Source organism: Barbus barbus, assembly GCF_936440315.1.
Source record: "Barbus barbus genome assembly, chromosome: 12".
NCBI lineage: Eukaryota > Metazoa > Chordata > Actinopteri > Cypriniformes > Cyprinidae > Barbus > Barbus barbus.
The window spans coordinates 8,307,324-8,334,255 of record NC_136740.1 but is presented as its reverse complement, the minus strand read 5'-3'; the positions used below and the strand labels follow the sequence as shown (position 1 = coordinate 8,334,255).

At 40.2% G+C, this 26,932-nt stretch overlaps 1 protein-coding gene across 1 annotated transcript in view; it reads left to right on the top strand.

The window, feature by feature from the left end:
* dnah5 (dynein, axonemal, heavy chain 5) overlaps nt 1-26,932 on the top strand; it is a gene marked incomplete at both ends in the record, with an annotated part of 139,794 nt that overhangs the window by 108,240 nt on the left and 4,622 nt on the right. The window contains 11 exons of the mRNA XM_079429461.1: nt 983-1,097; nt 1,556-1,746; nt 9,239-9,360; nt 9,815-9,964; nt 10,724-10,969; nt 11,093-11,312; nt 11,623-11,828; nt 12,243-12,446; nt 15,721-15,936; nt 16,899-17,111; nt 24,916-25,068. Of these exons, the coding sequence (XP_079285587.1) occupies nt 983-1,097; nt 1,556-1,746; nt 9,239-9,360; nt 9,815-9,964; nt 10,724-10,969; nt 11,093-11,312; nt 11,623-11,828; nt 12,243-12,446; nt 15,721-15,936; nt 16,899-17,111; nt 24,916-25,068 (2,036 nt within the window). The remainder of the gene's footprint in view (nt 1-982; nt 1,098-1,555; nt 1,747-9,238; nt 9,361-9,814; nt 9,965-10,723; nt 10,970-11,092; nt 11,313-11,622; nt 11,829-12,242; nt 12,447-15,720; nt 15,937-16,898; nt 17,112-24,915; nt 25,069-26,932) is intronic.

The window sequence follows — 26,932 nt, the reverse complement described above, 5'->3', positions numbered from 1 at the left end:
CTTTTCCTACCAACCCCATCATGCTTATCAGTCATTGAGACCACACCATCTGTTTAAAAGCCTACGCATTTTTTTCCAATCAAGGCTATTCTGTGTAGAATAGTGATCCAGGCAATGGAAACACTCATCTGTTATCACAACAAAAATGTTGGTTGATTCATCAATTTGAATAACAAACGAGGGGCTTGCATGCACTCTGTCTAAAATTGGCATTGTCCTTGCTCATCTCAGTCATTTTTAAGCAACATTGTCAAGGATTTTTGGATTTTTATAGCAACACTTCCACGTAGGATCTCATGGCACGGGCCTAGCATGAAGGACCAATCAGAATCAAGTATTTCAGAGAGCTGAGCAGTAAGAAATCACTGAAGACCCAGCTAACAGGGAACGTTCTCGTAACTTTGGCTAACATTCTCTAAAGGTTCTCTCAAAGTTATCAAAAAATTTTCTTGCAGTAACGTTAGAATGTTTCCTTAACGTTATCTGCAATTGATAAACATTCTAAAAACGTTAACATGAAAACGTTATAATTGCATTGTTAGTGGAACATTCTAAAAATGTTAGCATTAAAAACTTTATATTTGCGTTGTTAATGGAACATTCTAAAAACGTTAGCATAAAAACATTTTAATTGCATTGTTAGTTGAATGTTTTAATAACATTTTATATAACGTTCTTATAACCAAATAAAAACAAAAGCTGGATGTTTTGAATGTTCTAAGAACTTTCAGAAATAACGTTTTTATAACTTAATGGGAACATTACGGATACGTTCTTATAACGTAAAATTGTAAGCTGGAGAGACTCAAAATTGCCTGAGACCCTGATTTTAATCATGCAGTCAGACCCAGATGCAATAAGCCACAAAATAAGACCCTTCTTTCGAGGTTCACTGACAAAGGGGCCATGTCTAGTATCTCAGATGGATGTTAATACCAGATGTTAACAGGGCCTTTGTTGACACCTTCTTTTCTTTGTGTAGTTGCCACAAGAGGAAGCATTTTGTACTTTCTGATCACGGAGATGAGCATGGTGAACGTGATGTATCAGACCTCTCTGCGCCAGTTCCTGGGCTTGTTCGACTTGTCCTTGGCCAAGTAAAACTCATTTGTCATTTCATACCCCATTTAAATTAGTTTCTCAAAATGGCATGGGACTAAACTGCTTTCTTGTCTTTATCAGCCAGTTATAATTTCATGGTGTGAAATGTAGACTTGAGGTATGGGCCCCAGATGTTTTTTTTTTTTACTCTGAACTAGTCCCAGTCAGTTTCTGTATGAGATATATGGGCTAATTCAGACTGGGACAAATTAAAATAAGGCCAACATGGTGAACAAACCCATTTGAGGCCTATACCTCAAGCCCATAGTGTGCCCCACCATGAAATGTTGGCTTGTCGATAATAAAATGTACATTCACATGATGCTGATGTCATAACATAGTGCATGTTGGTCATACTGTACATGTGAGATGTGAAAGTGCTGTGAGTAAGCTTCTACATGAGTTCGTTATCAGTAAATCCTTTGTAACCTTGTGTCTTTCTCTTGGGGAGTAGGTCCTCAAAGAGTCCAATTACAAGCAAGCGGATCGCCAACATCATCGAGTACATGACCTTCGAGGTGCACAAGTACGCAGCTCGGGGTTTGTACGAAGAACACAAATTCCTGTTCACATTGCTGCTCACTCTCAAGATTGACATGCAGAGCAACAGGGTCAAACACGAGGAGTTTCTGACCCTCATTAAAGGTCAGAAAGCTTCCCAGCTCCCACGAGTCTCTCTCACTCTTTTTTTTTCTCTGTTTTTCTGGCCTGGTCAAAATCTTTCTCCTTCTTCAGTTTCTTTTGTTTTCCAGGATCTTCAGTAAGAAAGAAATCGGTCTACCAATATTCTTGGACAACAGTTATGTACAAGTCTATGTGACTTGCTGCTGAATTTAACAGTACATCTCAAATACATAAGTTCAGGCACAGTTTATGTATTATACTAATGGATATATAAATCCATTATTAATGGGGTACAGAGAGAGGTGTTAAGGCAGTTTGTTGGAGCAGCAGGTTCAGGCAGAGCTGAACAGCAGGAACACATCAGGGCTAGGCATCTAGATCTATTAGTGTGCTATGAATGAGTCAAGTCAATATTATTTGTATAGCGCTTTTAACAATGCAAATTGCGTCAAAGAAGATTTACATCAGCTCGATATAAAGCTGGGTGGCTTTATATCAGCTTTACAGTATTTAGACTGGGAAATAGTTTGTCGAAATAGTGTCATTCTGCTCTGGACAGACAAAATCAGCAGTTAAAATCTAGGCTAAAGCAGAATCATATTGTGCAAAGGACTCATCTGGTTCCTGTGGTCTTGTCCTGATGGCCGTCTAGGAGACAGGGTCTTCACTGGGGATCAGTCTCTGGGGCTCATCTAGTTGTCCTGGTCTCTGCTGACGTTCAGGGCTGTAGAGGTCATCTCTAGGTGCTGATGCACCATCTGATCTGGATACGGACTGGATCCGGGTGGCTGCAGTGATCATCTGATGTGCATACAGTCTGGATCTGGGTGGCTACGGTGACCTCGGAATAAGAAAGAAACAGACTAATATTAGCTTAGATCCCATTCTTCTAACGATGCAACAAGTACATCGGGTGTTTTGGGAAGTGTTCCCGGTTCCGGTTGACCTAATTAATGCAGCCTAACAATCCTTTAATGGATTTGAATTATAGAAATGCGATAGTGTATTATGTGTAAGCCAGGTTAAAGAGTTGGGTCTTTAATCTAGATTTAAACTGACAGAGTGTGTCTGCTTCCCGAACAGTGTTAGGTAGATTGCTCCAGAGTTTGGCCACTAAATAGGAAAACGATCTCCTGCCCGCAGTTGATTTTGATATTCTAGGTATTATCAAATGGCCAGTTTTGAGATCGCAGCGGACCTTAAGGACTATAATGTGATAAGAGCTCACACAAATACTGAGGTGCCAAACCATTCAGGGCCTTATAGGTAATTAGCAAGATCTTAAAATATATACTATGTTTAATTGGGAGCCAGTGCAGTGTTGACAGAACCAGGCTAATGTGGTCATACTTCCTGGTTCAAGTAAGAACTCTAGCTGCTGCATTTTGAACCAGCTGGAGTTTGTTTATTAAACGTGCAGAGCAACCACCCAATAAAGCATTACAATAATCTAGCCTTGAGGTCATGAACGCATGAATTAATGTTTCTGCATTTGACATTGAGAGCATAGGTCGTAATTTAGATATATATTTAAGATAGAAAAATGCAGTTTTACAAATTCTAGAAACATGTTTTTCAAAGGAAAGATTGCTATCAAAAAGTACGCCTAGGTTCCTAGCTGATGACGAAGCATTTACAGAGCAGCCATCAAGTATTAGACAGTGATCTAGGTTATTACATGCAAAAGTTTTTGGTCCAATAATTAACACTTATCCAATAATAATTAATCAGAATTTAGCAGTAAGAAATTGCTAGTCATCCAGTTTTTGATATCAACTATACATTCCGTTAGTTTTGCAAATTGGTAAGTTTCATCAGGTCGCAAAGAAATATAGAGTTGGGTATCATCAGCATAACAGTGAAAGCTAACACCGTGTTTCCTAATGATATTTCCCTAGGGTAACATGTAAAGCATGAAAAGTAAGGGGCCAAGTACTGAGCCTTGAGGTACTCCATACTGCACTTGTGATTGGTATGATACCTCTTCATTTACTGCCACAAATTGATGGCGGTCAGATAAGTACGATTTTAACCATGCAGTGCACTTCCTCTAATGCCAACACAATTTTCTAGTCTATTTAAAAGAATGTTGTGGTCGATAGTGTCAAACGCAGCACTAAGATCAAGTAGCACTAATAGAGAGATATGAGGCACAGAGGTGTCATGCCAGAACATATTATGATTTACAAGGCTGATGCAGTACATTGTGTGGTGCATACTTCCATGAATTGAGACATAAATTTAGCCACATCTTTGGAAAGAATGTTCTTGGTTTAATCACTTATCTATTATAGACCACTGGGTTCACTACAATATGTGATACATTTCAAAAGTATAGCCACAAGACATTAAACATTAATATGAGACTGGGGTGAGAATAACATACTATAAAATATACAATTTTAGTATGTAAACCTGGTAAACATAGCAACATTCACGTGATACATGAGATAATAATATATATGGATATAGACATGCCTGTCTGCAGTGTTTGCATAGACCAGAAATTAATTGTCTTAATATCGTATTTCCATCACTCCAGGACTATTTAGAAAACTTGACCACATATCACATTTTTGTACAAAATATGTCTATATAAATTTTTTAACAAATGCCTATAGAAGTAATTCTGCGGTAATCAGTAGCATGTCACAGATTCTGCCGATGTAGCTTAACTTGTATTGGGCCCAGAATCAAGAACAAATTCACACATACAGACAGTGACAAGAGACTGTAATTTCTGAATGATATATTAAAAAATATGGTCTTTTGTACATTGAGATTTCAAACCAAAAGCACAATAACAAGAATAAGGGGAGAGCAGACTGTGGATTTGCCATTAGAAGCTTTTGTGAATTCCTTTTTGTCTGGGTAACATGCTTTCCAAAATCATATTTAATGACTCTTTTCAATTTGTGATCAGTACATCCTTGGCGAGTCTGCAGATTGATGAACTACTGTGATTATGTGGTTCATGTAGTTTTGCTTCGTAAAAGCATCAGATCCGAAATTTAATCACTGAGAGATCAGGTAGCCTTGTGGTCAGAGAAGTGGCCCATTACCTAGAAGGTTGATTTGTTTCCCTGTGCTAGCAGTGCACGTCAAGCCAGTTAATACCATTCTACTCTTTAATGTACTCTTGTAAGAGCCACTTCCCCCCTCTTTGCTGCACTGTAGTTTGTCTCATTCTGTTTCAATAAGACGTGAGCTTTTCTTGAGATCATCAAGTATTAGACAGTGATCTAGGTTATTACATGCAAAAGTTTTTGGTCCAATAATTAACACTTATCCAATAATAATTAATCAGAATTTAGCAGTAAGAAATTGCTAGTCATCCAGTTTTTGATATCAACTATACATTCCGTTAGTTTTGCAAATTGGTAAGTTTCATCAGGTTGCGAAGAAATACAGAGCTGGGTATCATCAGCATAACAGTGAAAGCTAACACCATGTTTCCTAATGATATCTCCCAAGAGTAACATGTAAAGCGTGAAAAGTAAGGGGCCAAGTACTGAGCCTTGAGGTACTCCATACTGCACTTGTGATTGGTATGATACCTCTTCATTTACTGCCACAAATTGATGGCGGTCAGATAAGTACGATTTTAACCATGCAGTGCACTTCCTCTAATGCCAACACAATTTTCTAGTCTATTTAAAAGAATGTTGTGGTCGATAGTGTCAAACGCAGCACTAAGATCCAGTAGCACTAATAGAGAGATATGAGGCACAGAGGTGTCATGTGACACTCTGCGAGGTTGACTGCCAGAACATATTATGATTTACAAGGCTGATGCAGTACATTGTGTGGTGCATACTTCCATGAATTGATCTTTTCTTGAGATCATAGTGAGATATTGTATTTGCAATAAGAGGTTCCTACGTATGTACCATTGCAACTTAGTGTTCTAAGAACAAGAACTTCTTTTTTTAGGCAAGATGATTGTAAGAAAAAAAGTTTTTTGTTCATTCAAAAATGGAATGAACTCAATATTTCAGTTAACTATACTCAAAATAAGGCAAGACTAAACCCAAAACTCAATTAATAACGAGTATAACAACAAACATCAGTATAGGAGACTGGGAATGGTTATAACACTTTTTGTTTTAACATCTTTCAACTTTTTTTTTTTTTACTCAACCTCTGTTATATTTTTTTTTTTTCCAAATTTATCTGATACCCCAAACTCTAACTCATTTAAAGTCAAACCGGTAAAAAAAAAAATTAACATTCAGTAACCTGTGAATCAAATTATAATTATTGTTAGATAATAATTTGTTAGGAATTGCATTGCCTTGCTGAATTTATAAGTTGTTAATTCTTACAAATGGAGCTAATAAGAATATAACTTTAATGAATAATAATGGCTTAAGTATTCTTTATTGTTAGTTCATATTAAAGGGGCTATGTGTAGGTTCCTCTTCAGGAACTCGAGCTGCGCCAGGAGACGCTTTGGGGAACGCCTACAGCGTAACCGCTCTGAATACCAATGAAATCTGTCCAATGGATGGGAGGGACGTCACGAGCGAGGTGACGTAATGACCAGCTGGTATAAAAGCACGTGCGGTGAAACCGGCGTCAGCTTTTTGTCATTCAGCTAAGCGCTCTGTGTCTTGTAAGTCTTATTTACTGTTGTCTGTCAGTTTTGCAAGGTCATGTCAAAAGGCTTTGTAAAACTAAGCATGGGAGAAGTGAGGCGCAATACGGGCTGTGTGTTCCTCTGTGCAAACGTTATTTGTGTATGGAGGATACGCACAGCTTGTGTGTGCTTTGCTTGGGAGCGAGGCACACGGAGGCAGCCCTCGAGGGGGCTGATTGTCTGCACTGCGAGGGTTTTCCTCTGCGTGTGCTTCGCTCCCGCTTCTCTGGAGAGGGTTCTTTCATTGGCGTTCCCTGCAGCGTGGGTCCCGCTTCCGCTGAGGCGGAGCGGAGGCGGCGCTCGTGGGGTTCGCAACGGGATCTAGCAGAGGGATCGGAGACGAGCGAGTCTCTATCTCCATCCTCACCTGCTGGATCCCGCGAGCGCAATACGAGCTGTGTGTTCCTTCCTGCAAACAGCTTGTGTGTGAGGCGGAGCGAGGGAGGCGCTCGTGGGGTTCGCATCGGGATCTGATGTCTCTATCTCCATCCTCACCTGTCAGATCCCATGACCGCTCCTCGAGTTCGGAAGCCCGCCTTGCAGTTACTTCCCCTTCGGGCAGCGGCATCGGCGTTTCTCGTGTCTTCCTCCGAGGAGGTTGACATGGGAAGCGTCGAGCATGTTGCACCCACTCTGTCACCCCAATATGAGGAGCTTGTGGAGTGTCTTGTCGAACCGCAGAGAGGGTTATACAAGCGTTTTCTGCGGTTTCAGACTCGCCTTCACATCGGAGCCTGGGGTGTCGAGGTCGTAGGGAAAACAATTCAGCCCGCATCTTCGTCCCCTCATTCGAGTACTACGGTAATGTGATGGGGACGAGTGAGCGCAGTTACAGAGCGATGCCGCGTGTGGAACAGACGCTTGCGAGCTATCTGTCCCCTGACGTTGCGTCATCTCTGAAGGCAAGGGGTATGCGGCAGCAGGTCTTATGTCTGCACACCATGGTGGTGTTGCGGGCATGCCAGGCTGACCTGCTCAAGGAGTTGGATGAGGGCGAGGGATTTAGTGCGTAGGACATCCGTTAACTCCGCAAAACCGCTGATTGCCAGGGAGACCGTCAAGGCGATCTGTGGCAGCCCTGGTGGCAGCAGAGAGGCATCTTTGGTTGACCCTGTCGGATTTAAAGAAAAACCGCGACAGGGTCTTCCTTCTGGACGCCCCACTTTGCCTTCTTGCCTTTTTTGGTTCCAGCGGTTTCTCCCTCGCCACTCTCTAGCTCACTGCCGCGTGCTGGCTCCTCGTATAGGCAAGCTCGCCCCTGCTGGAGCGGGTCGGGGCGGTAAGAAGGGTGCACAGTCAAGGACCTCCCAGCCAAGCAGGCGAAGAGGTCTTCGGCCAAGAAGCCCTGATATGAGTGGGATCAGGGCTTATGAGGGTAGCCCCCGCTGAGGTAGAGCGACAATCGCTGCAGCACACAGCGATCGTCGCCCCCCAGCACCCTCAGGAGATCGTTGAAACCCTGCCACCTATGGTGCTTCAGGACGCAGCGGTCTCCAGCGAGCGCATATCTCAGTCTCTTCCACCCCGGTATTGTAGTGGAGCTGAGATGCTCGCCACCCCTTCGGGGGTCTCTGGAGCAGCTTGTTCGGCCGTTCCCTGCCGGTGTGCCGTTCCAGGGCACAAAAGTAGCCGCTCCGGTTACACCAGAGGCCAGTCTCGAGAGACTGGTTCCCTAAGTAGACTATTTCGCAGCGTGGAAACTACTGCCAAATGTGTCTGGATAGGTCCTGCGCACTGTAGAGAGAGGCTACAGAATACAGTTCGATTCTCGTCCGCCTCAATTCAACGGGGTGAATTCCACGTTAGTGGGCCCCGAGCAGGCTCTGGTAATGGAGCAAGAGGTAGATACTCTCTTAAGGAAGGAAGCCATCGAGGTGGGTCCTTCTTACGAAGAGAGTCCGGGTTCTACAGCCGGTACTTCATAGTTCCAAGGAGGATGGAGGATTGCGTCCCATTTTAGATCTGCATCAATTGAACCGCTCAGTCTGCAAGACTGAAGTTCAAGATGCTCAGGTAAGTATCTCAGATCAAGTCCGAGGACTGGTTTGACATGTAAATCTAAAAGACGCATACTTCCATGTCTCCATCCTTCCCAGTCACAGGAAGTTCCTGAGGTTTGCTTTCGGGGGTAAAGCTTACCAATATCGGGTACTTCCCTTTGGCCTAGCACTCTCACCCCGCATTTTTACGAGTGTGTGGGCGCCGCGTTAGCTCCGCTGCGGCTACGGGGCGTCCGCATACTCAATTACATCGACTATTGGTTGAGTCTCGCTCAATCAGCGTGGAGGGCGGCTCAACATTGAGGATGAATGACACCTTGACTGTCCACCACGGTTGCCTCTATCAGCCTGTAGGCTCAGTTGTGTCTGGAGGAGTCGGGTCCGAATTGGTGCGAAAATTCACAAAATGTGACGTCTTGCGCGTTCTCGTCTACAGCGGCAATTGCTAGCGGTAGTGTTTGAAATGGACTCTGCGGACGGAAAGAAGCGACCAGCCTCCAGCACAACCCAGACACCCACGGAAACTCCTCGTAAGCTTAAAAAAAGAAAAAAAAAGCCTTATCTAGTGCGCACTGAGAACGAGCATGAGACTGGCTGCAGTTCCTCTAACGGCCACTGGTGTCAGTAACTGTTAGAAATTTCAGAACTTACGCAGTCCTCCTTTAATCTACACAACGTTACTGTTTCACGTAACACTTAAAAATAATAATATAGTATATTAAGTCAGCTGATATTCCATTCTGAACATAGTCAACAACATGCAATAATAGCTTCAATAAACAAACAAACAAGCTAACAAATAAATAAATAAAACATCATAATAAGAACAAGGCAGGAAGCACTGCATGTGATCTGTTTTCTTAATGTCGCTTAGGAGGTGCTTCGCTGGACCTGAAGGCCTGTCCACCCAAAGCTGCAAAGTGGATCCTGGACATAACATGGCTTAACCTGGTGGAGCTGAGCAAGCTGTGGCAGTTCTCTGACATTCTAGATCAGGTGTGTGGTCGCACTTATACACACATGGTTTCTTAAAGGATCAGACACATCAATGCATGGAACACACACACACACACACACACACACTCACACACAGAGAGTATCTGTCGCTTTGAGCTCCCTTTCCTCATTAAATCTATCTCACTGCTCCCGCTTTGCAGTAAACATGTCAATATTTGATTAATCTTGTCTACACACACACACACACATACACACAGAGGCACAAATACATTTACAGCCACTCACACTGATGGCTGATTGGCAGGCCATGACTGCCCAAGGGAACTTCATGCTCAATGCAGTGTGAAATGAGCTCACTTTGGCAAACTCTGAATCAATTACTTGTGGCTGAAATAAATCAGATTAAAAGCCTTTTATTTAATTAACCATTTCTGGAGCACTGCAACTACAGGAAAACTGTTACATGGGTACATGTGTGTATGTGTATTAACAGATTGCGCGTCATGAGAAACAGTGGAAGAGCTGGTTTGATCGAGAAGCACCAGAAGAAGAACCAATCCCAAATGCATATGACCAGGCTTTGGACTGTTTCAGACGACTGCTGCTTATTCGATCCTGGTGTCCAGATCGAACCATTGCTCAGGTATGAATGTAATCATAATGAAGCCAGCCAATATTTTTTATGACAGTTAATGGTGGTTTTTCCCTTTTTACCTCTGCTATCACCTAATGGAGTTTCAGCTCATTTAGGGCTTAAAAGACAATTATCACTATCGATGTGACTGCACTATAGGATGACAGCAAAACTTTAACTGTATTGAGTTTGATAATATTGTCTTCAGTAGAGCTGCCTTTGAATTAGTTTCACAATTGATGAACTCTGCAACAATAGCACTGCTACTGAACTGAACCAAATCAAATTTGAACTAAATTGAGCAGAATATATATCACTATTGTTTTCCTTAGAGCCTCTTTTTAGATGAAACTAATTTGTAATTGATGAATTTTGTAAGATCAACACTGCCATTGAAATGAACTGAATCAACTCTAAACTGACTTGAGTAATGGTACTATTGTCTGCTGTAGAGCTGCTAAATAGCTCTATTGAATTTGTTCATAATTAATATACTTCGTAATATTGACTCTGTTATTGAACTAACTGGAATCAACAATGTACTAAATTAAGCTGAGTAATATTTTGTAGAGCTGCTTTACAGCTAAAATTGAAGTTATGTTTTAACAGTTGAATTTTGCAACACTGTTTTTTCCTGTTTATTTCTGGAAAACTGCTTTATTATATAAATTATATAAATTATGTATTATATAAAGCACTATATAAATAAATGTGACAACGTTTGATTGCATCAGGCTAATTACTTGTTTTTTATTGTGTAATTGAAAGGCACGAAAGTACATCATGCACTCAATGGGGGAGAGATATGCTGAGGGAGTGATTCTGGACCTGGAGAAGACCTGGGAGGAGTCGGACCCTCGCACTCCTCTCATCTGCTTCCTGTCCATGGGTTCAGACCCAACAGACACAATTATAGCCTTGGGTAAACGACAGAGAATTGAAACTCGTTACGTCTCAATGGGACAAGGGCAGGAAGTTCATGCACGCAAACTTCTGCAACACTCCATGGCTAATGTATGTACATACTCAACCATTTTTGATGTTAAAACTTGCTCCTGTGCCAGCTTAATATATTCAAACCATTCCTAGGCTGATTCCCCTTTTTTATTGATTTATTATTATTGTTTTTATGTTTAGGGAGGCTGGGCCTTACTTCAAAACTGTCATTTGGGTCTGCATTTCATGGATGAACTCATGGATACAATCACAGAGACGGACAGCGTTCATGACACCTTCAGACTGTGGATGACCACTGAGGTCCACAGACACTTTCCTATCACTCTCCTGCAGATGTCAATCAAATTTACCAACGAGCCTCCTCAGGGGCTGAAAGCTGGACTTAAGAGGACTTATGGAGGTGAGCCTGGCATCTCTGGTCTTTCTTCAGCTGTCAGTTTTACATGTCTCTATGTCAAGCTCAGGCTATCTTAGCTTTTTTTTTACTCTGCCTGTTTGAGATGAAAGGTTCAACCATCACTTGAGGCTATTGATGGATTAGAAACATTAATGGAGCTATAGAAATCTGGGCTGGATGATTATTTATAGAAGAGCCTCATTATTCAAAGATAATCAAGTTAATGATCTGTCAGTTTCATGAATAAAAAAGGTGGGTTGTGTTAATAATAACAAAAGTCTTGAAATTGGTGTTGCCTAATAATATCTTCCAGGTATCAGTCAGGATCTTCTGGATGTGAGTAACATGGTCCAGTGGAGGCCCATGTTGTACGGTGTGGCATTCCTCCATTCCACTGTCCAAGAGAGGCGAAAATATGGACCTTTAGGTTGGAACATTCCATATGAGTTCAACCAGGCAGACTTCAATGCAACAATTCAATTTGTCCAGAATCACCTGGATGATATGGACATCAAGAAGGTGAGACTTGTATTGTCGAGCAGCAGTGTTACGGCATCACAATTATGAAATAAAAATAAAATCAACCGAATACATCATAAACACATTACAAAATGTTTTGCTTAATCTGTGCTGCGATTTAAAGGTAATTTCTATAATTATACACCTTTAATCTTGTCTCACAAACTCAAAAAACATGGAGTTCATTATGAATTATGTGGATTCTAGTTAAATGTCCTTCATCTGTTTTAGTATTGAAGTATGACATTAACATATCTGATTTTTCCACCTCTGTGGGAAAATCCTTTTACATAAATTGTATGAAACAAAAGTAGGCTGTATGATTTAATCTGTCAACTTTGTCAGGGGTCTATGCAAAAAGTTTCCAAATAGACTTAGCACCTGGCATTTTAATTTGAATGAGTATTTTTACAGGGTGTGTCCTGGAACACTGTACGATACATGATCGGCGAGATCCAGTATGGTGGTAGGGTGACTGATGACTATGACAAGCGTCTCTTGAACACCTTTTCAAAGGTGTGGTTCAATGAGAACATGTTCAGCCCTGATTTCAACTTCTACAAAGGCTACAGTATTCCCAGATGCAATAGCGTGGACCAGTACCTCCAATATGTACAGGTGAGATACAAGGTTCCAATGCTCATTTTGCCCCTTTGGAGTCAGTGCTATTCGTTATACAGGTTTTGTCACTAGATAGAGGTGAGAGATTGAGGTGAGACAGTGTGTTGGCAGATAGACAGTGGTGGTGTATTACAACACTGTAGGCTGTTGGCTAGTCGGATTCACAACAGATTGGCATCAGTAAACATTTGCAATAAAATCAGCCAATACTGATTACCAATACTTAAAAATAAACTGCTTAACTGCTCAAAGTAGAAACAAATTCCCTGTACATCCTCTAAATCAGGCAACCGCTTTGCATAATGCAAAGTACCTTGCCATAGAAGTGTATATGTATTGTATTTACATTTGCAATCATAAACTGTAAATCTAAGTGTCTCCATCTAAATCTAAATCAAGTGTTCGTTTCAACTTTAGTGCAGGTTCTTTTTTTTTCTCTCTCTCAGACGTCTCTGATAATCATGTTAGCAGTGGGCTTAACAAGAGCAGACAGTAAATGGTAATACCACTGTACAGGTCTACCAACAGCCCTCTTTTAGCAAATGAGTTGGGGCGAACATAAAATAATTAATATTCATGACCCAAGTCGCATCTGGCACAGTTTGTATATGCTAACAGAAAGTGAAGACCAAAAGAGAAGTCTGACAAAAATTTGTCTTTATACTTCCAATATAAAAAGGCCCATCTTTTGTCAACTGTAATGTAATCAGTATGTTTGTATATGTGTTAATAAAGCTAATTCATCAGCAATGAAAATATACACTCACCAGCCACTTTATTAGGTACACCTGTTCAATTGCTTGGTAACACAAATTGCTAATCAGCCAATCGCATGGCAGCAACTCAATGCATTTAGGCATCTAAATGTGGTGAAGACGACTTGCTGAAGTTCTAACCGAGCATCAGAATGGGGAAGAAAGGGGATTTAAGTGACTTTGAACGTGAAATGGTTGTTGGTGCCAGACGGGCTGGTCTGAGTATTTCAAAAACTGCTGATCTACTGGGATTTTCATGCACAACCATCTCTAGGGTTTACAGAGAATGGTCTGAAAAAGAGAAAATATCCAGTGAGCAGCAGTTGTGTGGACAAAAATGCCTTGTTGATGTCAGAGGTCAGAGGAGAATGGGCAGACTGGTTAGAGATGATAGAAAGGCAACAATAACTCAAATGACCACTCGTTACAACCAAGGTATGCAGAATACCATCTCTGAATGCATAACTCGTCGAACCCTGAAGCAGATGGGCTACAGCAGCAGACGACCACACCGGGTACCGCTCCTGTCTGCTAAGAACAGGAAACGGAGGCTACAATTCGCACAGGCTCACCACAATTGAACAATAGAAGATTGGAAAAACGTTGCCTGGTCTGATGAGTCTTGATTTCTGCTGCGACATTCGGATGGTAGGGTCAGAATTTGGTGTAAAGAACATGAAAGCATGGATCCATCCTTCCTTGTCTCAACGGTTCAGGCTGGTGGTGGTGGTGTAATGGTGTGAGGGATACTTTGGGCCCCTTAGTACCAATTGAGCATCGTTTAAATGCCACAGCCTACCTCAGTATTGTTGCTGACCATGTCCATCCCTTTATGACTACTGTGTACCCATCTTCTGATGGCTACTTCCAGCAGGATAATGCACCATGTCACAAAGCTCAAATAATCTCAGACTAGTTTCTTGAACATGACAATGAATTCACTTTACTCAAATGGCCTCCACAGTCACCAGATCTCAATCCAATAGAGCACCTTTAGGATCATGGATGTGCAGCCGACAAATCTACAGCAACTGCGTAATGCTATCATGTCAATATGGACCAAAATCTCTGAGGAATGTTTCAAACACCTTGTTGAATCTATGCCACGAAGAATTAAGGCAGTTCTGAAGGCAAAAGGGGGTCCAACCCGGTCCTAACAAGGTGTACCTAATAAAGTGGCCAGTGAGTGTGTATATACTACCTCATAATAGTTATTCAGGTACCAAGAGGAACATGACCAGCCCCAGCCCAGTCAGCCCACTGGCCTTATTCCAGTTGTGCATTAAAAGCAGTGAGTCATGTAAAGCAGTGGTGTCCTCATGAGAGAAATAGCACAGCTGCCGGCAGAGTAAGGCTGATCTTTATTCTGTCTGAGCTGATTGTAATGGATGTTTTTAGCCCTAACTCACAGCAGGATGATTCTCTTAGACTCAATGACAAACACGGTTCCTGGAGCCAGTCTGTACAGTCCCAGCATACACGCCACAGCATTGTTCAGTTTGTAGCACACAATGCTGTTATGACCATTAGTGAATGAAACCACATACACGTTGGCTCCTTGAGAAACATGCAAGATATTTTGCTTAAAAAATGAAAAAAAATGGGGGGGGGGGGGGCATGCTAGCTTTCATTCAGTTGTGTATCTCTCTAAGCACATGTTGCCTACTGGAAGCTTTGTGTTGAATGGAAATTATGATGAATGAATGTATAATGTGAGATGACATATATAGCTGGCACACAACGTATAGCTGGTACACAACGCTGAATGCATGAATTAATCAACTAATAAAAAACTTAAATCAGGATTGTTCTTCAAAAAGGAAGAAAGATATGGGAAAACATACATCCATTATCAAAATCATGCAAGATGCTTTAGCTTTCATAGCTAATGAGAGTAAGCTCTTATAATGGTTGTTGATATCATATGGAAATTAATTCCAAGACAGTTTACAACTTTATTATTAAAATATTTAAATTTAGAATCCAATTATTGACCTTTATGCACTCAAAAAATGAATCATGCAAGCATAGTTTAATTATTTGCATCTATTTTATATTATTTTAAAATATGAACATTGTTTAAATATTGCTAGCTGTGGAACAAGAAAGATTCAGTTAGTTAATCGATGTGATTGAAATAAATTGGATTTACTGATGATAAATTCATATCCTGGTTGTTGTGTATTTAGCACATTTGCTTTATTGGTACTATTAAATAATTCTCATTCAAAATGTGAGAGGGTTTTCAGATTAATGACAGCAGATGCATGAATGCGGGAAGTTGCTGCAGCGGACATTAGTCAGTGGATTGAAAACGGGATTAGAGGGATTAATGCAATTTTTATGTTTTTGGAGCCTTCTAAATGATAGATAGATAGATAGATAGATAGATAGATAGATAGATAGATAGATAGATAGATAGATAGATAGATAGATAGATAGATAGATAGATAGATAGATAGATAGATAGATAGATAGATAGATAGATAGATGATCTGTTTTTTTCTCTCCTGCAGGGTCTCCCCACATATGACACCCCTGAGGTGTTCGGCCTCCACCCAAATGCAGACATCACCTACCAAAGCAAACTTGCCAAGGATGTGCTAGACACTATCCTGAGCATCCAACCAAAGGACAGCTCCAGTGGAGGCGGAGAGACCAGGGAGGCGATTGTGGGTCGGCTAGCAGATGACATGCTGGAGAAACTGCCTCCAGATTTTGTACCATCTGAGGTAAAGCTTCAGACTGGGCAACAATGATGCAGCAAAATTTTGTATGGTTGATGGAGAGCTCAGAGCCCAATGGGAGCAAATGGCCTTTGCTGTCTGGAGCTCGAGTCCTAAGGGGACATTCTCAGGGTTGACGGATAGTGCTGAGGTCACAGACTGCCTGCACTAATGCATTTTCTTTTTTAAGGCTCACAAATGTTCTCACACCAAACTGCAGGTGCTTATGAAACATATAGGCAGTAATTGGCTGCTACTCCCTTCTGATTATCTGCAAATTAACAAGGCAGCAGGAAAAAAATGTGCCTTTGGGTGCACAAGGGGTTTTTGCTTTCATTATCTCTCACAACGGCGAGAAGCAGATTTGTCTCAATCATGAGCGTTCCTAAAATATTTAAAACTCAGTTATGGAAAAAATCACCATGCCCTGCTTTCTGAAAATGTTGTAACTATATTATTATAAACAACTGAAGAAAAAAAGAGTTGCTACATATAAATAAAACTGTTCTCTGCAGTGACCTGACAGTCAACTGAATTCTGAAATGTTTGTGTACATTTTCTATTGAGATGAGTTTTACAACTTCAGACATAGGCCTACTGTATAAACAAGCACTTTTGATATTTAAAAGAGCTTATTCAGGAGCTAGATCATGGTGGTGAATAATAAATTATAATACTAATAACAATAAAGTATGCCAGATTTTAGTCGTCTGCTGCATCCCCAAAAAAGCTAGGACACAAACTGGTGAACTGCACCCATGCAAACTGCATCTGAACTAATATTTGTTATTGTCTCCACCAGCAGATTAATAATAAATAATACCTTCACTGAACCAGATGCCAAAATAATGCATATAGCTTAAACAATGCTATGCAATGCAATCCAGTCTTAGCAACTGTTCTTAGGGCTGAGCACTTTTACAAAACAACATACTTCATTATTCATTCAAATTGCATCATTTATCCAGGTCAGAGAGAGATTGATGAGCATGGGTTCCCTTCAGCCCATGAACATTTTCCTGCGGCAGGAGATTGATCGCATGCAGAGAGTGATTGTTCTGGTCAGGAACACGCTGAGTGACCTGAAGCTGGCCATTGATGGAACCATCATTATGAGTGAGAACCTGCGAGATGCGCTGGACTGCATGTACGATGCCCGAATACCTGCACGCTGGAAAAAGGTTAGAGGTCGTTGCCTGCCTTTGAGATGTGTGAAATGTGTAGGACATATAATGTACACACCAAAAACATGAATGCTTCACTTGTTACTGCCTGCACATTAAAGTTACAAATTACAATGTTTTATAAACAAGTTTTATAAAAAAGTGAGTTGATTTATACATCTGTTTTCATTATTAAAGTGTAATTAAAGCATTAAAAATAGAATCGAGAAAAAAACACAAAAAAACAACAGAAAGCTGAATTTTTAAAAAATAAAATGGATTTCATAAGGCCCATAAAAATGTGAGGAAGTTCAATATAATGACTTGCCCATAATAATACACATTTTTTAATTGGCATATTATGCTATTTCATGTGCTGTCATGTGTGCATAAATACCAGTTGGACAATTTAGCTTTGAACTAACATTTTGGAGCCATTTATACACTGAACAAAATTATAAACGCAACACTTTTGTTTTTGCCCCCATTTTTCATGAGCTGAACTCAAAGATCTAAGTCTTTTTCTATGTACACAAAAGGTCTATTTCTCTCAAATATTGTTCACAAATCTGTCTAAATCTATGTTAGTGTGCACTTCTCCTTTGCCGAGATAATCCATCCACCTCACAGGTGTGGCATATCAAGATGCTGATTAGACAGCATGATTATTGCACAGGTGTGCCTTAGGCTGGCCACAATAAAAGGCCACTCTAAAATGTGCAGTTTTATCACACAGCGCTATGCCACAGATGTCGCAAGTTTTGAGGGAGCGTGCAATTGGCATGCTGACTGCAGGAATGTCCATGCAAGCTGTTGCCCGTGAATTGAATGTTCATTTCTCTACCATAAGCCTTGAGTGGTCAACAGCCCATAAATTATACTTATAAATTAACTTATGTGTCTTCTGAATTCTAACGCCTCGAGGCCTGTTTCATAAAACAAGTTTACCAAATAGGCCAGGCTTATTTCAGTTATTCTGACTCACTGTCAAATTATTTGGTTCCATAAAGCTAATTTAACAAAGATCAACCGGTCACTGTGGCTACTTATGCTGGAAAGCTAACCTGGTTCAGGGCAGGCTAACTGTAAGGCTAAGCTGAGCTCCTCTAACACTGACCAATAGGAATGCAATGATATTACCACTGACTCTCTCACGTACTATCATAGCCATGCAGCCTTTCTCTCTGATTTTATAACAGCTGTACCTTTTATAGTTAGACCATATAGCATTAGAAGAACATCTATCTAACATTGCTCTAGCATTAACAATCACTAAACTAAAAGTTAAAATCACTAAATAAAACTACATTTTAATTGCTATAAGAAACACACATTAACTCATCTGAGTTTAGTAATTAGGACTGTATTAGCTTACATTTTATTTACCCATTACAATAGTCTCTTTACAGTTACTGCTATCATAAAATGCATATTTAACTCAGAATTATTTCACTCCGTCTATTTAGCGCGCATGCGTGCAGCAGCACTCGTCCACTCGAGTGCCTCACCCACTCCTGACAGCAAAATGGATGTATTTGCTTGACTTTCTAACATTTACAGATGAAAAAATAGACTTGTGACATGTCAGTTATGCACTGAGGAAAATAAAACGTCTCAAATGCATTAAACAGCACAAATATATTTGCTGTTTATCATGGTGGATCGATCTGATCCATGATCAACATTAAGGGCTGCTTAAGAATAAGCAAGCACAAATTAGTTTGTGTTAACTTACATTGTCATTTATAACCGCTTTAGCCCCGATTGATTTGGTTATTTCAAGTCAGGTTTTGGACTTTAATCCCCGCTTTTCCTCAGGTCTCTGTAGTGATGTTGTGATTATTCAATCTACATATAAAATATTGGTCACAGATTTTGGTCACTTTCTAAACAATAAAAGTGTAGCGCATTCACTATTAATTATATATAAACAAATAATTTTTTACCAATGCAAATATGTTAGAAACGATGCATCGCAATACAAATGCCAACTTGTATCCGATGCACACTTTTTAAACCGATGTATCGCATCGTTAACTTTTTTTGCAGATGCACCGATCGAATCGGGGAATCTTCCCATCCCTAGTGTGTATGTATGTATGTATGTATGTATGTATGTGTGTATAAACAGGTGCTGGTCATAAAATTAGAATATCATGAAAAAGTTTATTTATTTCAGTAATACCATTCAAAAAGTGAAACTTGTATATTAGATTTATTCATTACACACAGACTGATATATTTCAAATGTTTATTTCCTTTCATTTTGACGATTATAACTGACAACTAATGAAAGTCCCAAATTCAGTATCTCAGAAAATTAGAATATTGTGAAAATTTTCAATATTGAAGACCCCTGGTGCCACACTCTAATCAGCTAATTAACTCAAAACACCTGCAAAAGCCTTTAAATGGTCTCTCAGTCTAGTTCTGTAGGCTACACAATCATGGGGAAGACTGCTGACTTGACAGTTGTCCAAAAGACGACCCTGACACCTTGCACAAGGAGAGCAAGGCACAAAAGGTTGTTGCTAAAGAGGCTGGCTGTTCACAGAGCTCTGTGTCCAAGCATATTAATAGAGGGGAGAAGGGAAGGACAAGATGTGGTAGAAAAAAGTGTACAAGCAATAAGGATAACCGCACCCTGGAGAGGATTGTGAAAAAAAAAAAACATTCAAAAATGTGGGGGAGATTCACAAAGAGTGGACTGCAGCTGGAGTCAGTGCTTCAAGAACCACCACGCACAGACGTATGCAAGACATGGGTTTCAGCTGTTGCATTCCTTGTGTCAAGCCACTCTTGAACAAGAGACAGCGTCAGAAGCGTCTTGACTGGACTGCTGCTGAGTGGTCCAAAGTTATGTTCTCTGATGAAAGTAAATCAAGGTCCCAGAGTCTGGAGGAAGAGAGGAGAGGCACATAATCCACGTTGCTTGAGGTCCAGTGTAAAGTTTCCACAGTCATTGATGGTTTGGGGTGCCATGTCATCTGCTGGTGTTGGTCCGTTGTGTTTTCTGAGGTCCAAGGTCAACGCAGCCGTCTACCAGGAAGTTTTAGAGCACTTCATGCTTCCTGCTGCTGACCAACTTTATGGAAATGCAGATTTCATTTTCCAACAGGACTTGGCACCTGCACACACTGCCAAAGCTACCAGTACCTGGTTTACGGACCATGGTATCCCTGTTCTTGATTGGCCAGCAAACTCGCCTGACCTTAACCCCATAGAAAACCTATGGGGTATTGTGAAGAGGAAGATGCAATATGCCAGACCCAACAATTCAGAAGAGCTGAAGGCCACTATCAGAGCAACATGGGCTCTCATAACACCTGAGCAGTGCCACAGACTGATCGACTCCATGCCACGCCGCATTGCTGCAGTAATCCAGGCCAAAGGAGCCCCAACTAAATATTGAGTGCTGTACATGCTCATACTTTTCATGTTCATACTTTTCAGTTGGCCAACATTTCTAAAAATTTTTTTTTTTGCATTGGTCTTAATTGATATTCTAATCTTCCGAGATACTGAATTTGGGACTTTCATTAGTTGTCAGTTATAATCATCAAAATGAAAGGAAATAAACATTTGAAATATATCAGTCTGTGTGTAATGAATGAATCTAATATACAAGTTTCACTTTTTGAATGGTATTACTGAAATAAATCAACTTTTTCATGATATTCTAATTTTATGACCAGCACCTGTATATATGTGTGTGTTGGGAAGGTTACTTTGGAAATGTAATAGGTTACAGATTACAAGTTACACTATTTAAAGTGTAATAAGTAGTAACTTAGTAAAGTAACTATTTCAGTTACTTTATTACAGTAATGCAACTGATTACATTTTAGTACCTTTTGAATCAGAATCAGAATGAGCTTTATTGGCCAGGTTTGTTAACACACATGAGGAATTTGTTATAGTGACAGAAGCTCCACAGTGCAACAGAAAGACAGCAACAGGACAGGACACAGAAAATAAAAGAATATATACAAATAGGCAATGTACAAAATAGAAAAAACACAATATATAATATAGACATTCATGTATATACAGGTCTGATATGTGCAAATTTGAAATGAAAAAATAAGTATGTGTGGTGAATAAATAATGTATAATAGTGTTGTGTGTTCCACGTTTAATGTCAGGTGTTCATGAGATAGATTGCTTGAGAGAAGAAACTGTTCCTGTGTCTGGCCGTTCTGATGCTCAGAGCTCTGTAGCGTCGACCAGACGGTAACAGTTCAAAGAGGGAGTGTGCTGGATGTGAGGGGTCCAGAGTGATTTTACCAGCCCTTTTGCTCACTCTGGATAAGTACAGTTCTTGAAGAGTGAGGAGGGTTGTACCAATGATTCGCTCAGCAGTCCGGACCACCCTCCATAGTCTTCTGAGGTCAGAGTTTGTAGCTGAGCTGAACCAGACAGTTATTGAAGTGCAGAGGACGTATTCATTCATTGATGGCAGAGTAGAACTGTTTCAGCAGCTCCTGTGGCAGGTTGAACTTCCTCAGCTGGCGAAGGAAGTACAACCTCTACTGGGCCTTTTTCACAATGGACTCAATGTGGTTGTCCCACTTCAGGTCCTGAGAAATTGTGGTGCCCAGGAATCTGAATGACTCCACTGCAGTCACAGTGCTGTTCATGATGGTGAGTGGGGGGGGGGGGGAGCAGGGGGGTTTCTCCTGAAGTCCATGATCATCTCCACAGTTTTGAGCGTGTTAAGCTCCAGGTTGTTAAGACTGCACCAGACAGCCAGCTCCTTAACCTCCTGTCTGTAAGAAGACTCGTCACCGTCCTGGATGAGGCTGATCGGCTGATCAGTGTGGTGTCGTCTGCAAACTTCAGGACCTTGACAGAGGGGTCTTTAGATGTGCAGTCGTTGGTGTTGAGGAAGAAGAGCAGTGGGGAGAGAACACAGCCCTGAGGAGCTACAGTGCTGATGGTGCGGGTGCTGGATGAGAATTTTCCCAGCCTCACTAGCTGCTGCCTGTCTGTCAGGAAGCTGGTGATCCACTAACAGATGGAGGTGGGGACTGAGAGCTGGGTTAGTTTATTTTGAAAGGTGTCCGTGATGATGATGTTAAAAGCATAGCTGAAGTCTACGAACAGGATCCTCACATAAGTCCCTGGTCTGTCCAAATGCTGCAGGATGAACTCCAGTCCCATGTTGACTGCATCATCCATATTTCCCAAGGGTAACATGTAAAGCGTGAAAAGTAAGGGGCCAAGTACTGAACCTTGTGGTACTCCATACTGCACTTGTGATTGGTATGATACCTCTTCATTTACTGCCACAAATTGATAGCGGTCAGATAAGTATGATTTGAACCATACCAGTGCACTTCCTCTAATGCCAACATCATTTTCTAGTCTATTTAAAAGAATGTTGTGGTCAGTAGTGTCAAATGCGGCGCTAAGATCCAGTAGCACTAATAGAGAGATACAACCACGATCAGATGATAAAAGCAGGTAGTTTGTAACTCTAATGAGAGCAGTCTCAGTACTATGATATGGTCTAAAACCTGATTGGAAATCCTCACATATATATTTTTTCTCTAAGAAGGAACATATTTGTGAGGATACTACCTTTGACAGAAAAGGGAGATTCGAGATCTGTAATTAATTAATTCTTTGGGGTCAAGTTGTGTTTTTTTTTTATGAGAGGCTTAATAACAGCCAGTTTGAAGGTTTTTGGGACATATCCTAATGACAATAATGAGTTAATACTCAGAAGAGGATCTATTACTTCTGGAAGCACCTCTTTTTGGAGCATAGATGGAACAGGGTCTAAAATACAGGTTGTTGGTTTAGATGATTTAACAAGTTTATATAGAGCATATAAGAGCTCTATAACTAGAGCACTTTCACCAGGTTTCTCAGTGGGTGCGTCACTGAGTGGGGAGAACCTGTTTGATGTTTTGATCGGAACGGAAGAGTGGTGTTTTGACCCACGGCCAGGGCGCCTCACAGTCACCCAGTTGCCCTGCTGCACGGGCTCTACCGGAACCAAACAATGTACAGGACTCCCTGAGCTAGTCGCATCCAAAGCAGAATCTACAGCCCTCATATTCTTACTGTCCTCAACTAAAGTTTGGATGCGTGTCTCTAATTCTGCAATCTTCTCTGTCAGCCTAACTATGCATTTATGAATCCCTTGTCGCCGACAGAGAGAGATAAACTGTACATGTGGCAAACAGTGCAAACAACAATAGCAGGTGAAGTAGCCATTACTCACCGTGATTGAAGAATGATTCACTTACCACTTTTATTTGATGAACTCGTGAAAAACAGAGCGAGAGAGAAATGAAACTGAGTGAGGGGAAAAAAGAAAACAATAATAGGCGCATATAGAAACGCGATAAAAAGAAAACAATAGGCACATATAGAAACGCAATAAAAAGAAAACAATAATAGGCGCGTATAGAAACGCGATAAAAAGAAAACAATAATAGGCGCATATAGAAACGCGAATGGAACCGCGAGTGACAAGCTAACCGGCTAATGAATGCTAACGTGCTGCACACGCGCTGCACTCGCGGTTTTAAAAAGTGAACGATCAAATTAGTTAAATTACCAAAAATATGGTGGGAATTAAGTTATATATTATCACTTTAAACAACACAGAGTGAAAGTAAGATAGAGATTCAACAGAAAAGCGAAGCTACACGGAGCTACAATCGCAAACCTCTCAGCAGCACGGCAGACAGAAGCAATCGATATGGGGATGCGTAAAAAAAAAAATCAGATGTATCCCCCTTTGCAATCGTTAACATTTTTATATATATATATATATATATATATATATATATATATATATATATATATATATATATATATATATATATACAGTGTGTGTGTGTTTATATGTATGTGTATATATATATATATATATATATATATATATATATATATATATATATGATTTTTAAAAATAACATTTTAAAAATAAGAAAATGAACCCGCTAGAGTTTAAGGGGTAGCTTTACTAAATGTAGGCAAATTATCATGAGACCGCAATACCATAAAAGTGTCAATGGGAATAGAAAGTTCTGCAGGGGATCTGCTGGCAATGTGCAAATTAAAGAACACAGATGTGCCAGCTCATTTCCATAATGACCATTACAATCTACCAAGAGCAGCACAAATTAGCGTGGGGCCAAAGATAATCAGGTGCGGGAAATCTGCTAATAACACAGGTGCAAAATTGGTTAAGACATGCTTCTTTGTGGTGTTAAATAATGGTGAAAATACTTGTAAACTGACTACCACAAAGTAAATCACCTTACATGGTTAATTTAAATACTCTTCGCCCATGAATGTTGTGCCCGAAAGGGAAACCTCTTACAAATGCATATGCAGTGAAGTAATTTTCATCACTAAATTTTCACTGCGTGTCTTTAGTAAGTCCTGACAGTAGGTTTTTAATTCCAGAAGAGAGTTTGCACTGGCTGTTAGTAAATCTCCTAAATGTCACCCTTAAACCCAACCAATCTGTGTCAAAAGATGAAAATGCTATTGCTTTTTGTATATCTTATCATTGAATGTAACATGCTAATTTATGGAATAAGTGCAAATGTGACTGGAGAGTTTCTGAGAAGGGCAAAATGTTTAGTGAATAATGACTTTTTTTTTTTTTTTTACCTGTTTCTCACACAAAGAGCTGTTTGATATAATTTTTTAGGGTGGTTTTTACTCGTTTTTATGCTTTATAGCCCAAAGCAGAATAAAAACCCTGTCTTGTGTGTATTACTCTAGCTTATCTTTGTATGTGTTAACTGTGGTTCCGCTTAGGTGACTTTTTGTGTGTGCGTGTGTCTGTATGCAGGCCTCCTGGGCTTCCACCACGTTGGGGTTTTGGTTCACAGAGTTGTTGGAGCGGAACTGGCAGTTCCACTCTTGGATTTTTGAGGGACGACCCAACTGCTTTTGGATGACAGGCTTCTTCAACCCACAGGGGTTCCTGACAGCTATGAGACAGGTGGATAACTATCACACAAACACTTCTGCTAAACTTACACTTGTACTTGTTCCCCTCCTGATGTCTTGAGCTGATCAGAGATGTTTCTCTTACCACAAAAGCCATTTTAAATTTGTCCTTTGTGAGGTAGTTTAAACCCTGCATCGTATTTGATACACAAATATCTAAGACCTCTAAATTGTTGTCATGATCATGCCTTAAGCCCTCTGTTTGATAGTTTATACTTTTTTTTTTTTTTTTCAAGTAAAAGACAATTTAGAATAATTCTATAAACATTACATAATGGGACACTTGTGTTTTTGCTGTGAAATCTTTTATGACTTTTATAAAGTAAATGTAAGAATAGCTTTTACATTTTTGAATTCCAAGATAAACACTTGTCTGAAGCAGTTTAGGTTTACTTGAATATCCATTTTATTAATTTTTTTCAGAAAATCATGTTAAAATCTAAGTATCAAATGCTGCATGATAACATCAAGCTTTTGTGGAAAATTTGTCTCAATCATCCTCTCAACATTGTGTTGCATTGCATTATATGTTTTGCCCCCACAATAAAAACTAGAGCTTTGGTCATAAAACTCAACATTCAAATGCCATCTTAAGACATGTTATTTGGAGGTATAAAGTGACAGCTGATTTTAATATGCATTTAATGAAAGTAGCCTGTTATACTGTTATAAAAACAGTATATATAAAAAAATTATATATATGTGTATATACACACACACACACACACACACACACACACACACACAGGACCTGTGATATATATATACAGTACCCTCTATAAGTATTGGAACAGTAAAGACAAAATTGCTCTGTTGGCTGTGGAGTCAAGACATTTGCAAATATGATTAAAAGATGAATATGAGACAAAACTACAGAATGTCACATTTTATTATTAGCCGTTTCAACACATATATGTTTTACCAAATAAAAAGAAAAGCACTTTTAGAGTTCATCCCACTCATTGATGTGAGCATAAGTATTGGGACAGTTGAACATAAGGCAGATATAAAAGATTAAAAGCTATTATTTAGTTGCAGATCCCTTGCACACAATCACAGCAGTGAGTCTGGGACACATAGACATCACCAGACTCTTGGTCTCATCCTTTGAAATGCTTTTCCCAGCCTTTAATGCAGCCAATTCCAATTGTTGCTTGTTTTGGGGAGTTTCTGCCTTTACTCTGCTCTTCAGCTGGTGAAATTCATGCTCAATCGGATTTAAATCTGGATATTGACTTGGGCAATCTAAGACTTTCCATTTCTTTGCCCTTATAAATTCCTTGACTGAACTGGCAGGGTGTTTTGGGTCATCGTCCTGATGCAATATGAAGCACTTCCCAATGAATCTGGTAGCATTTTCTTGAATATTGGTAGGCGAGATGGTTTTGTACCCTTCCAAATTCATTCTGCTACTGTCATCATACATTAAGTCATCAGCAAAGTTGAGAGGGCCTGTTCCAGAGGCAGCCATGCATGCCCATGCCATGACATCACCTCCACCATGCTTTACAGGTGAGGCTGTATGCTTGGGATCATTGCAGTTCACTTTTTTCTCTACATTTTTGCTTTCCCATTACTTAGATAAAGGTTCATCTTTGTCTCATCGGTCCATAAACACAGTTCCAAAACTCTTCTGGCTCACCTTTGTGCTTTTTTGCAAACTCTAATCTTGCCTTTCTATTTTTGGTGCTGGTCAGAGGTTTGACACAGAATTACAGATGCTACACAGCAAGATGCAATGTCTCCTGAGGACAGTAAATTGTCAGAGCATCACCCCAGCTTTCTGGAAGTTGTTGGTGATTTTACAGACACGTCTTTTAGGGTTCATTTTCACAGCTTTTATGATTTGTCTGTCA